This window comes from Labrus bergylta, chromosome 5 (assembly GCF_963930695.1).
Source record: "Labrus bergylta chromosome 5, fLabBer1.1, whole genome shotgun sequence".
NCBI classification, from domain to species: Eukaryota; Metazoa; Chordata; class Actinopteri; order Labriformes; family Labridae; genus Labrus; species Labrus bergylta.
This window is the reverse complement of record NC_089199.1, coordinates 9,114,234-9,128,073: the sequence shown is the minus strand read 5'-3', so window position 1 is coordinate 9,128,073 and position 13,840 is coordinate 9,114,234. Positions and strand designations below refer to the sequence as shown.

The following is a 13,840-nucleotide window of genomic DNA, read 5'->3' as shown; positions in this document are numbered from 1 at the left end:
GGCCAATCTGGGAATAAATTCCTTACCAACCAATTTCTACAGCAATGTGTTTCTAAAGGTGTGTAGTTACACATACAAAAAGATTTAAATTCAACTCCTGTAGGAAAATCCGTGAGAGCTGCTGAATTCAGACATCAGATCACTCTGGATAAAATAATAGGGGTCTGGCCGGAGAGTTTTTCAGGCGATTTCTGTATGTGTGAAAAGGGTTATAGAGTGTAATATGTAGGAATAAGTTCAATAACAGTATTATTATAATTTATAGTATTTCATTTTTTAGAATAAAGAACTAGAACTGCAGCAACAACTCAAAACACTCAAAACTCATTAAAGTAAACTAAGCTTCTGAAATCATTTCGCTTTTTTTGTGGAAGTTATTCCTTCAGTCTGGATGATTACAGGGTAGCAGGCACAAGGCATGTATTTCCCCAAAAAATATATAGGTTTCTTCACTGATAAATCAATACTGATTCTTTAGAAATATTACAGAAAATTGCTTAGCTTATACATTGGGTTATGATCGATACCTCTTACAGATTCCAGAGCAAAAATTAAATGTAGTTTTACATACTGAAGTTTAACAGTTTCAGTATACTTTACACACAAGTGGGGGGGGGGGGGTACTTATTACTAACAGAATGAAGACAAAAACTTGATCAAAACCAGAAAAGATAGACAACTAAATAAAATGTAGCGAGGACACAGGTTGACATAATTTTAGCTCATTGTTGTTGCATTCATTGTTGCATCTTTAAGTCCTTCACACAAAGATTGAAATAAGACCAGAGAACAGATTTCAAAACAGCTCTCAATCTTTACCTGACATGAGGGGGATTTATCAAGTCTTAATGAAATCAAAGAGACTACACAAGTAAAGTGGTGACTGGACAAAAAGAGAAATGTCTAAAAGTTATTGAATGCTAAATATAACCCTTTATCATTGTTCTGTTCCTCTCAGGGTCCCCCTGGAAACTCTGGACCCCCAGGTCCTCCTGGTCCCCCTGGCCCTGGCATCGACATGTCCGCCTTCGCTGGTCTGGGTCAGACTGAGAAGTCTCATGATCCTCTCAGGTACATGAGAGCCGACCAGGCTTCTGGAAACCTCCGTCAGCACGACGCTGAGGTCGATGCCACACTCAAATCTCTCAACAACCAGATTGAGAACATCCGCAGCCCCGAGGGATCCAAGAAGAACCCAGCTCGCACCTGCAGAGACCTGAAGCTCTGTCACCCTGACTGGAAGAGCGGTGAGTGACACCGTGGGGAATTGGATAAATTGAGTTGACTGGATGGAGTAGAAATAGGATGACAATTGATGTTTGCAGTTCAAATTTGGGTTAAGTGTAGTGTATTCTGTCTGGGAGTGCGTGAATGTGGCTGATTCATAGTAGGTTTTTTGAGGTATTATAATTTTACAGAATTCTATAACTTAATGATATTAATTTTTAATGTATACAACATTTTTTAAAGCCAAAAAGACATGATTATGAACCTCTGATGTGTTTGCTGCTTTCCTGCAGGAGAGTACTGGATTGACCCCAACCAGGGCTGCACCATCGATGCAATCAAAGTCTTCTGCAACATGGAGACCGGAGAGTCCTGTGTCCTCCCCAAGCCTTCCAACATCCCTCGTAAGAACTGGTGGTCAAGCAAGAGCAAGGACCGCAAACACGTCTGGTTCGGAGAGACGATGAATGGAGGATATCATGTAAGTATCACAATGTTTTTTCATATTTGTTAGCAATCGGTTTAGCTGAAACAAAGACACGCCTCTTCTTTTCTTATTATATTGTAATGACAACCTGCTCTTGACACCATGTTTTGTCGGATTTTTGGCTCAGATCAAGGCCCAAATGTTGAAAAATTTAATCAAGGAATGCAATGATGTAGGTTTGGATTTCCGAGCTTTTCTGCACGGACGAAAACATTTTTTAGGTATCATAAGAGCAGCTTTACTCACTCCTGGAAGTCTTGTTTTGCTGATTGTGAAGAAACATTTAGTCTTCAAATTGTTATTGACTTCCACTAGATCATAGGGACTCTTATCAGCAGCTAATTTAGGATTTCTTCCTACATTTAATTAAAATTAGACAAAATATTGTTTCTGCATTGCAAAAAGGACCACCCTGACATAACACAAAAAAGTCAAATTTTTATACAACATTTTCAGCTGCTAAATAGTTCAACAACATAAAAAGAATTATACTTTATATAATACTTTATATATACTTTTTGAAGAGCCCAAATAGCCTTTCTTGTTATCTGTAAATAATTTTACAAAAACCAAGACAAAGTTAAATGTTGTTCTCACTTACTCCTTTTCCCCTGCGGCCAAATACAGTTCAGCTATGGTGATGACAGCCTGGCAGCCAACACTGCTGCCATCCAGATGACATTCCTGAGACTGCTGTCCACCGAGGCATCTCAGAACCTCACCTACCACTGTAAGAACAGTGTGGCCTACATGGACGCCTCTACAGGCAACCTAAAGAAGGCCGTGCTGCTGCAGGGCTCCAACGACGTGGAGATCAGAGCCGAGGGCAACAGCCGCTTCACCTACAGCGTGATGGAGGATGGCTGCACGGTAAGATATGCAACAGTTCATGCAGCTATACATGCACACACTGAATCAGGTTCACGTCATACAATAATCAAAAACAATATTGCATTGGTCGAGGATTCTCTTTCCTTCCTTGACAGATGTTAAGCACCATCTCTTACTCCCTAAGGCACGCTTATCCTCTGCCATTTTGGAGAAAGTAATAGTTCATTTAACAGCAGTTACATTTTTTTCCCTCTCTACAGAAACACACGGGACAGTGGGGCAAGACAGTGATTGAATACAGATCGCAGAAGACCTCTCGTCTGCCCATTGTGGACATTGCCCCCATGGATATTGGTGGAGCAGACCAGGAGTTTGGAGTCGAGGTCGGAGCAGTCTGTTTCTTGTAAAGAACGAGGGATCCAAAAGAAGAGAAAGAAGTGGAAATTAAAAAGAAAATAGAATAAGAAAGGAGCACACTTCCGATAAAAGAGGAAAGAAAGAGTGAAAACGAAAAAAAATCAAGACACTTTTTTAAAATGGGACTTTTTTTCTAAGTAAAAAGTGCTTTTTTTCCAAGTCGAACTCCGTAGGATCTCTGCACTGAATGGCACCAGCAACTGTCATCTGTGATTCATCCAGCGTTGCCTCTAGTCAACACCCCCCCAACCCCTTTAACCTTCTTCATGGACACCCAACATACCCCAAAAGCCCCCTTTTCTCCACCTGCCTACCCTATGAACAAAAAGGAGGAAGTAGGAGGAGAGTACAGGAACATACATACCAGGGAATTTGAGAGAGAAAAATGTGTTGGTGTTATTTATTTATTGTTTAGGTTTGGGTCCCAGGTGTGTTAGGACTGAGTTTGTTGCTAAGTAATAAAAGCCCACTTACACATATTTAAAGAAAGACCTTATCCACCAAATTCTTCTCTTACTTCCTCCTTTTTTCTCATCACCCCATCCATCCTGTTTCCACTAAAGCCAACATGTCTCTGAAACCAAAAATCTAGCTTACATAGAAAGTGCAGGTGTTCCTATTTCTACCACCACAGTGTGTATCGAAAAGTTACTGTGTATTATAATAAAAGTCAATGGTGCTATTGTTGTAAAACAGTCTGTGTTTTTTAACAACCAGATACTCATATGTAGTATATATATGTATATATGTGTATACATATATACACAGTTTGTTGGAGAGAGCATTTCAACCTGTGATTTTGAATTTCTGGGTTGAGAAATGTCCCTGCCTCACCTTACCCTCCTGCCTTGATCCCACAATGTTAACAGCCATGCCCATAATGAATTAAGGCATGTCCTATTTGGAAATAATTCAATATTTTTTGATATTATAGAGCTACCTCACCAAAAGTCACAAATTAATGTAAGGCCTTTTCCCCTGAATTGTCCCTGTATTTTAGTTGATTATCAATACGACCAGTATCTTGGTCAATGAAGCCCAGTCTGCTGCCCCGTTTGTCCCTTTCCCTCCCTACATCCTCCCATCAGTCCCCTCCCCTCACACAGCGCGTGCCCTCTGCCTAGGCATACACTCTCTCTCACTCACTCACACACACACACTCACATATACACACACACACACACACACACACAATCTTCTATATGAAGATATACAGGGTGTTTTACTTTGTTTTTCCAGTTGTAGAGCCTGCGCAGAGGGTGCATTTGTGTGAGGTTGTGTATATTTTTTATTATTAATAATAGTATTATTATTAATAATAATAGCATTATTATATTATTATTATGATCATGACTTGTTTTTGTTACGTTTTAATTAATGTAAATTGGAAATAAAAGACAAAACAAAGTAACAGGCTGAAGTTGCTTTTTATTTATACCCTGTTTTGTTCTCCACCACGTTCAAATATGTTGGGGCAATGGTTTGACTCTTCTCCAAGAAAAAAAATCTATCCATTAAAAAAGACACGACAGAACATTTTACTTTGCCCTGCTTCCAACATGTCTTTTTGTGGTAATATATTCCTCGTGGTGAGAAACACCTCAGATTTTAAGAAAACAGTGGAGAGATGGATGAATGCGGAGGGGTGTTTTGATTTTTTGAAGATGGTAATTTGAGGAGAAAACAAAAAAAATGTGCCTTTTACAAAAATGTAACATGGTTTTTTATAGCATGGTAGAGTAGAAATGGGAAACAATGCCAACCACGCTCAGCTCCGTCTGTAAACTGCTAATGTCTTCCTGTACTTCTTTTACTCTTCATCTTTTGCCTTTTTCAACCTGCAGTGGCAATAAAATGTAGAAGCATTTCTATGAACAACATAGAGCAATGTTTCTTTTATTCATTCATTTGTTCCCCCCCCCAAAAAAAACCAAAAAAAAAACCTATTGATGGATCAATATGAAACTATTATTTTTGTTCAATAACTTCCTTTGTTCAAGTAAGTACTGGCAAACAGAAGAGAAAACAAATCATTTTGGTCTCAAAGCGGTTTAAAGATTGCACGGTAGGGAGGCAGTTAAACGAACTGAACTCTAGCGAGGACACCGACACCAGCAGGATGATTTGTGAACAAGAATGAACAAGAATATTCAGGAGCTCTTCGAAGCATGTAAAGATACATCAACATTTCTACACAGGTTTATGGACTTATTTTCTTTTGACAGTCATATTTTTTTATATTTTTCCTCTAATCTTTCAGCCTGTAGTCTTCAAACCACGACCTGTCACACATGACAACTTATCATAACAACATCATTTTACTCTATAACTGATTCTATTTCTAATTCACAGTATTTCTTTAACCTGAAGGACACAAACTCTTCTTTCTCGAGCAAACATTTAGCACGTTACAGAACACAAAAAAAAGTTATCCTATTCTAGGGTTTCCTTCAGCTTTTACTATTTTCTCAAATTGATAGATAAAATAACGTTCGTATTCATGACCACATAGAGGGTTTTATGGATACACTTAATGAGCCACTGAACAAAGACACATGAATAACACAAAGTTCACAGCTAGCGGCTCTGGACAAGAGGGACATGATGCTAAAGCCAGAATGTTAACATGCTAACAATGATATGGCTAGCATGCTGATGTTTAGCAGCTGTAATGCGACTATAAACATCTGAGTTTAGAGTACTAGCATGCTTTTATTTGTTGATTAACATTCACAACTAATAACTGGTACTAATGTGACTTTTGATATTTTTGTAGATATAACGCAGAGTATTAAAGAAACGGAAAATTTGATCAGATGAGCAATCTGAAAAATTAAGGGTTAGCCAAAGCTTTTACAATTTGCTTGATACCGTTTTGTACTGTGTTCTGGTTTGCTAGTCGTAAAAACGTAGGGAATCCGACAATTAATTATAAATTCAGCTTTAAGACTAAAAAATGCAGTTTTAACTAAAAAACACAGTGGGTGGTATAATCCTGAGGGAAATTCCTGTTTCAAAGTATTACAGCATATTGGATAGGCCTAATGCTTCTGTTGCGTTAAGTTTTACCATGTGTACATTCATGGCAAAAATGTCCTAGCTAGCATTACCGTTAGCTATGAATTTATGACTTTGTTATTATGTTGTGTAATAGCTCATGTTTGTAGTCTTTCAGCCACTTCCTAGCAAGCATTGGCATTTGATTGTTACACAATGCTGGGAATTTATGCCTCTAATGCAAATGTTAGCTTTTATCAATTGGTAGCTGGCTATCATAATGTAGCTAACTGTAGCCTACCCTAAAAAAACTAAAAAGCCTGATATCCCCGTCTGAACACAGTAGACAGACCAAACATTTATTGTGAAATTGAGGGGTTAAAAAGGCTTGAAGTGCCCAAATCTATGATGTATTTTGCAAAATAATGACACTAAAAAGTAAAGTCTAAACAAACTGAACCCAAGTGTGCGCTGCTTTAATACGTTGTTGTGGTTTTAAAACCCTGGTTAGTCACCATTCAGTTAGGCTGTGGATAGAAGTAATTTGTTTACAAGAGGGTTTTTACTGTTCATATTTTTTTACATTGAAGAATAATATTGGGCTTTTTTCAAATAGCAATATCAGTTACTGCCACAGTAAATATGACTATAATGATTTCAGGTAAAGTAAAAATGGGCTGTTAATCTTGTTTCAGATTATGTGGAGCTGGGCTTGATATTCAGTAACCTATAGTTCACACATCACATCAAAAGTGAAATTAATCTTTGCATTACATGGTTAGCACTTTATTGCATTACAATACAGTGCTAACCATGGGAAACAAATTATTAAATGTATCTACCAAGTGTTCGGCTTATTCTCAAATAGGCTTAAAAAAAACCAATTATGATGCAGCCTATGTGGAAAATAGGAGACAGAACGACTCAATAGATTAATTAAATCTAAAATAACAGCTTTGTCAGGATAAATATTTGTATTAATTGAAATCTGAATAGTGATTTGAGTTCTAAATCTAGCTGAATTTCTCTTTACCAGTTAGTTGCTGCTTTTTGTACACTAAACTGTCTAAATATGTTCATGATTGCTACAGCTTGGACACTCAATAAAAAGGACCACCTCTAGTTTGGCTTCCTGAGAGTACATTTAGATCTGTTGTTCCTTATTGGCACTTACAAAAGCTGGATTAATGAGCATGAATTAGGGAAAGGCTGCAAAGAATCCACATCAAATTGATGTATTCAATGTAAAAATGACTAACAATTAAAAAAAACAGCAAATGCACACACGTACAAAACAACAGAGTCAAGCAATTAGACGGGGACACGTACTGATTGTGCATGCTCTCCTTTTAGACCTGATAAACACACTCCAGCTGATTGGAGCCTTTTAAGTGTTCATTAAGGGTCAGTTGGTCAAAGACTTCTAATTAAAGCTTAATAAAAGATAAAACAGACCACCGCAGGAGGACTGACGGGAGAAGAAAAGAAGAATAAAGAGGGGCTACAGAGGGAATAACAAGGTTGTAGAGTTCAGAGTTTTCTTTTTCTTATTTCATCCTTTTCTGCTGCACTTTTCAGTTTTTACTCCTCTCTGTGAACATGGCAAAATTCATTAAACCAATTCTCACCTTTTTATGTTCAATTATTTCAAGAAACACATGGGTAAAGAAATATCAAGAAAGACACAGAGGGGCCTCAGTAGTAAAAAATGTAAAGAAAGGTTGTAATCACTAAAACACAGCTGTAAAAAGTCTTCTTTTTATCAGGATCTTCCACAGACGGCTTACAGTAAATCCACATGGTATTTCTGAAGTTAAGTAGTCGTTCTACATTAAAACCTTGTTGGATTATAAATCATTTTAAATTGATTTGAAATGAGGTGTTCAGAAACCAGTGCTCAGAGTGTCTGTCTCTGTGGGGGTCTTGCGTGGGCTGGGTAAACTCTTTAGGTACTCCAAATGCCTGCGGGCTTCAGCTTGGTTCTGCCTCACGTAGTACACCACGTACACAATGACCATAAAGAACCACACAAACATTGTAACCAGCATGGCTATGTCAGTGGTCTTCCTCTGCAGGCTGCAGAAATTCACCCCAGAATCCAACAGTTTGACCAGAGGTTGACCTGCGTGCTCCCCCTGAGACCCTGGGTCCTCCCACCTGCTCCCCTCACCCACCCCCCGCACCGAGCTCTCACAAATGATCCCATTCACTGTCTCTGGCTCCAGGTTCAGAGTCTCCATCAGCTCCTGTAGGGCGCAGTCACAGTGCCAGGGGTTGTGGTACAGGCGAGTCTTTGCACGGGTGGAGCCGAACTCCTCCCTGCTGGCCTGTCTCAGCTGATTGTGAGAGAGATCAAGCAGGCGCAGCTCGGACCCAAGATGCCGCAGGGCCCCTGAGGCCAGCGAGTCGATGCGGTTGTTGGACAGGTACAGATCCCGCAAGTGGACCAGGTCGCTGAAGGCACTCTCAGGGATACTCCGTATGTAATTACGTTCCAGGTAGAGGGAGACGGTGTCCGGTGGGATCCCCTCTGGGATCTCTCGCAGCCCTGCGTCCGAACACACCACCGTGGCCGTGTCCCAGGCACAGTGGCAGCTGTCCGGACACTGAGTGTACGCTTGGCCCCACAGGGCAGAGAAGAAGAGTGAGATGCACAGCCATGAAGGAAGATCCACTCCTTTACCTCCACTGCTGCTGGAACATCTCTCCTCACACCAGCCTGTGAACATGGCCTCACCATAGCCCCCCAGCACACACAGGGTCCCAACCAGACTCACACACGGGCACTCCAGGAGAATCTGACAGACAGAATAAAGGGTCAGTGTGGAAAAGATGAGTCTGTTTCTTCTTCAAACACATGCAATCAAAATGAATGCAGAAATGAGAGGTGGTAGAGAGGAAGAGACAAAGGTCAGTGGGTTAAAGAGATAGACAATGAAATGAGCTTAAGCTTGTTTGTCTGACAAATTCTGCAGGGAGAGACTATGTAAAAATATATATATATCTATAAGACAAAAAATTGCAGTGCAAGAAAGACCCCCTTATTTTGAAAGCAGTAATTATAAGTTGTGTAATTTTATATAGAAAATCATTCGTTTCTGAATTAAAAGGCCCTAAATCCTTGCACATGATTATCTGAAGTCCTCCCATTTCCTTTCCCTGCTGTGTCTTCTACCAGAGCAGAACAAAAACATCACATTACACTCATCGATACATGTTCATCTCATTCATCCCTCTATTTATTTTCCCATGATGCCGTAGCCCCTTAATCATAATTCATGGTGGGAGGAGGGGGGTAGAAAAAGGGGTGGGATCGATGGTCCCAGTATTGCCTGCTACACTATTAAGAGCCAGAGCATCAATCTTGCCCGTGTCCCAGCGTGTCAATAAGTGACAGAGCTGAAGAAGACAACCTTTGTCTGGTTGTTTGCTCAAGGAGGAAATAGCTGATATTTTATAAAATATAAAAAAAAGGGACACATCACATTTTTAAGATATTTTAGATCTCCTAAGTCTCACCTGTCTTCATTTTTTTTTTAATCTATTTGAGTCTCCAAATTGTGTATTTTCACTTTCCATGACAATCTCTCAGGGGTTTTTCCAACCAGTGCTGTATTGCGTTTTTGTTCTGGTAAAGTAACTCTGACACAATGCTTGAATTTGATGAAATCCTCTTCAGTATTGAATCACATTCTCCTCATCTTTATAATACAATCAAAGCTGTCATGCACCTCTATAGTCTCCTGCACAGACAGTACAGTCTCACAGTGGCCTGGATTTGATTAATTCGTTTAAAAGGTGTGCGAGTGACAGCCCTGAGGTGTCCGTCAAAAAGCTTCTGTGAGGTATGATTTACTGCCCCGCTCATTAACCCTCCTGTTAGTAAATGCAAATGCATGCAAATCCCCAATTAACAAAAATGATGAATGCTGTATATTTATGAATGGGAAAGACAGACACATAGATGGCTCTGTTCTTTCAGCTTATGGTTGCCGTTTCCAAATATTAATTACTAATATTTTCCACACATTAGCCTACTAAAAGTAAATAAGTTATGACAGGCTAAATACAGACTAAGAGTTGCTTCTTCCTTGCGGCTGAGGTCACCTAAAGTATCGTATCTTCATTTTATGAGATTAACTTGCACTGAAGACAAAGCATGTCCGAAGAAAATTGATTTAGACCTTGAATTGCGTTATTCTTGGTGAAGCAGGTTCAACTGGACTGTGGTAAGGAAACGAACCCGGAATAACAGATTTCAAATCTCCAGGTAAGATAAAGTACAAACGAGCATGGCAGTTCAATGCGTCCTTTTTTCCCCCGACTTTTAACACTTAGAAATTCAATTAAAAAAAAGAAAAGGAAAGCCAACTATCTAAAAAGTTAAAAAATTATTGCGAGTTAAAAGAAAAGAAAATCGACGAATAACCGAATAGCCTACATTTTAAAGTCTCCCAGACTTGATAGCCTATTAAACACGCATCATGTAAAAGCCTAGTTATTCTTTTTACACTTGTTTAAAAGTAGCCTAAACTATTTGCTAAAAAAAATGAATGAACTTACCAGTTAAATCTTGTTAAGTTTTAGATCCAGAAAGTGGGAAATATTTGTCAAATTGCGTTTAAAGTTCTTCTTTTGTTTCACCACGGCAGAAGGATTATCTTCATCTTCTTCTTCGATGTAAAAACATTTGAGAGACCCTTCTGTGTGAGGAGCATCAGTAGTGGACCTGTGGTTGGTCTCCGGCAAACGACTTCATCTCTGACTGTCGTAGCAGAGGGTAGTTATAGCAACAAAGATGTGGGGCAAACTATCCCTCTCCCTCCCTCTCCCTCTCTCCCTCTCTCTCTCCCTCCCTCTCTCTCTCTCCCTCTCTCTCTCCCTCCCTCTCTCTCGTGTGTAACATGGGAGGAGGTGTGTCTGTACATCTTCTTTTTTTTTCATACCCACCTTAAATTGCATCAGTATCAGATTTATGTGCACCCATTGGTTACCCACATGAGATAATAACTGAATTACCTGTAGGTGTAATGTGATTCTTACAGCCATCTCTTCCTGCAAAATAGTATGATGCAGGCAGGTAAAGAGAAAAGGGACACACTGTAGCCTAAAAACAAACAGATGTTATACCTGTAAAAAAAAAAAAAAGGTCTCCTTCAAAGACATGCACTTTAAATGCATGTCAGATTGTTTAGAAAAATAATACTTCCCATGTAAGGATGACACAATAAGCAAAAGAGAAGAAAATCTAGAAAACAAAACAATAGGCTCCCATTGTGAGAGAGAGGCCTGAGTACAACATGCCATGCTGTCATTGCCAACACTAACCATGTAAGTTAATCCTATATCTGTGTTTTTTGGGTGTGCTTTTGCTACTCCTGGGATAACAGATAAAGTCAAGATCATGAGAAAACAACCTGAATTACTCGTTGTCACGAGTTAAACAAAACTTATTGGTTCATGTCCACTCAGGGCTTCCGTACCCCTCCTTTAGTCGGTTGTCTTTTTTTTTTCAAGCTTATCATCATCTATATCTGTATAAAGTCCTTTATCTACACAACTACACTTTATGTTGAGATATAAACTTAGACAGATTTGAGCCTCAACATTCATTGACAAACAGCACTTCATTGACATAAGGCAACCTTCAGATATTTGAGGTCACATTTTTCCATATGAATAGTAAAAAGTCAAACAAATATCTCTGAATGTAGATAAATATTATTTACAGAAGTTCACTCTCAGGAAAAGTGTCCTGCTGTGTCTTTGCTCTTCTCTATAAGCAGCGAGGATACTGTATGTGCCGATCTTCAGAGGAGCCCTGGGGGGGGGGATCTGACAGCTGTGATGGCACATCGTCTCCCTCCCTCTGCCTCCCCAGCCTGTCGTGCTTCTATCAACCCGCCATAAGACAATGACATCTACACATCTGACACATGAAATACAAAGTCCTCCAAGTAGGATGTAACTTTCCAGTTTTACAGCAGAATTTTTGTAAATGTTTTGCCCTTGACGATTGATTGTCTCTATTGTTGCAAAAGATAGAACTGTTAATAAGCTGAGTTTGAGGTTTTTTCCTCACATACAAAACAAGGAACAAAGGAGCTGCATAATGAGAATGAGAAATATCTAAAAAGAAATGTCTGTCACATTGGTTTTTCAGGTCCCTGAGCCAGGAGTGAGCGATTGATGACAGATGGGAAGTTCAATTTCAGCAGGATAAATATGATGGGGGGGGGGGAGAGAGAGAGAGAGAGAAAGTTATATAAAGTCTATTTGGGATGTTCTCAGAGGAAGCATTTCTAAAACATGCACAGGCCTGTTAGCAGGTTGAACATGTTGACAATGTGAACTCTTGTGGAAAACCTGCAGTTCGGGCAGTTTTGGTTTGGATGCTGTATACCGAGTGGGGAAAACTGAATGAACCGTGCACAGATTTGTAAACTGATAGAGGCAGTGGAAAATACCTGACAGCCAGTGGCAGAAATCTACTCCTGGACGACACTGAGTGCACAAAGAAATTATTTGGTCTATTTTCTGTGCCGTGACGAGAAAGGAGAAGGACAGAAAACACAAATTACATGTTCTGACTGCATGTCGAGTTTGTCTGACGGAGTGGGACAGAGAGGGTGATATAAAACCAGCAGCGCATTTCTTGTAACCAGCCTGTTGTTCTCTTGGGATTGAATCTGCTAACAACAGGTCAGGATGGGGGCAGGTGTTCTGCTGAGGCTCTCAGTAGCCTTTTTTTTTTTTTTTTTTTTTCAAAAGCAAAGCCAACAGGGACCTGCCAGCACTCAAAAAAAAAGAAAAATGCTTACGACTGAGGACCAGCACAACAGTTTGGGTTTGTTGCTGTGTTGTTAGAAAACCATCCCTGCTGACAAAACAAAGTATTAAAGAAATGTTGCTTTGTGGGTAATTTATGTGGCAGGAAAGGAGTCAGCGCTGGAAGGTTTGTCTGGTTCTGTGAGAGGGTGAAAACCACAGCATAAAAAGGGGCTAAAATAAATAAAAAATAAACAAAAAAAAAAGAAGGAAAAGTCTTCTGAGGACACTGAATTTTTAAACACACTCAGAACATCTTGTCATTTCCTGTTCTCAGCAATCAGCCAAGTGCACTTGATGGTGAATAAGCCTGAGATTGCGCAAGCAAGAGTAAAGAGGAGGCTGTAAAACTCAAATCAATACATATTAGGCTACAAGTCGCTTTTATTTTCGCTTCTTTGAAGTTGCTCTAAAAGTGTGTGCAATTACAGCGCTGTGCTACAACACCTATGCTTTCTCCCGCTTCTGTCAGCGAGGTGTAATGTTGGAAAGTCTTCTGCAGCTCACAAAACAACCCAGTTTGGCAGTGATTAGATGCTGGAACATGTGACTGTAAAAGGCTGTCACAAATGTGTATGGATTGGATTGAGACCTTGGCTCAGCTCCAGCACAATAGAGAGCAGGCTAATAACTCACACAAAATGTGTGTGTTTGTGCCTGTGTGTGAGTGTGCAAGTGTGTGTGAGTGACTAAGACAGTGTTGGAAAATAAGATGCAAGAAGAGGATCATTCAGTAGCCATTAAAAATAGCCGGTGTACACTCAGCTGAAAGGGAAGCAATGACTCAGCAGCTGAAATCTTGAGCCTCAAACACAGATTAATGAATAGAGTTTTGAGCCTTTTTTTCTAACAGACATGTATTATGCATGTTAAATTCCTCGACTCAAAAGGAATTAAGTGACCCGTATTTCTGGAAAGAAGCCATTTAGAGAACAAAATGCTTCTCCAATTCAATTAAAAGTGAAACAAAAGACAGAAAGAGCGGAGAGGAAGGAGGTGAAATGATCTTGTCATGAAATAATTAACAGTGCCCACAACCAAACTAAAGTCATG

At 39.6% G+C, this 13,840-nt stretch overlaps 2 protein-coding genes across 3 annotated transcripts in view; one reads left to right on the top strand and one right to left on the bottom strand.

Annotated features, from left to right (window-relative positions):
* The window catches only part of col2a1b (collagen, type II, alpha 1b), a 47,977-nt gene extending 43,604 nt beyond the window's left edge, over nt 1-4,373 (top strand). For both annotated transcript variants that reach the window (XM_020636732.3, XM_065954687.1), the window contains 4 exons: nt 959-1,247; nt 1,521-1,708; nt 2,342-2,584; nt 2,806-4,373. In XM_020636732.3, coding sequence (XP_020492388.1) covers nt 959-1,247; nt 1,521-1,708; nt 2,342-2,584; nt 2,806-2,952 — 867 coding nt within the window. In that variant the 3' untranslated portion in view covers nt 2,953-4,373. The remainder of the gene's footprint in view (nt 1-958; nt 1,248-1,520; nt 1,709-2,341; nt 2,585-2,805) is intronic.
* Nucleotides 4,374-10,772, bottom strand: LOC109986205 (leucine-rich repeat-containing protein 3). Its single transcript, XM_020636733.3, has 2 exons — nt 10,523-10,772; nt 4,374-8,757 (listed from the first exon to the last, which is right to left on the bottom strand). Exon 2 carries the CDS (start codon nt 8,686-8,688, stop codon nt 7,843-7,845), a length of 846 nt encoding a protein of 281 aa, XP_020492389.1. The 5' UTR covers nt 8,689-8,757; nt 10,523-10,772; the 3' UTR covers nt 4,374-7,842.
* Nucleotides 10,773-13,840: the final 3,068 nt, after the last annotated feature.

What these genes read in the sequence shown, in the direction of transcription:
- LOC109986205 (XM_020636733.3), bottom strand. Translation starts at nt 8,688, where the DNA reads ATGTTCACAGGCTGGTGTGAGGAGAGATGTTCCAGCAGCAGTGGAGGT.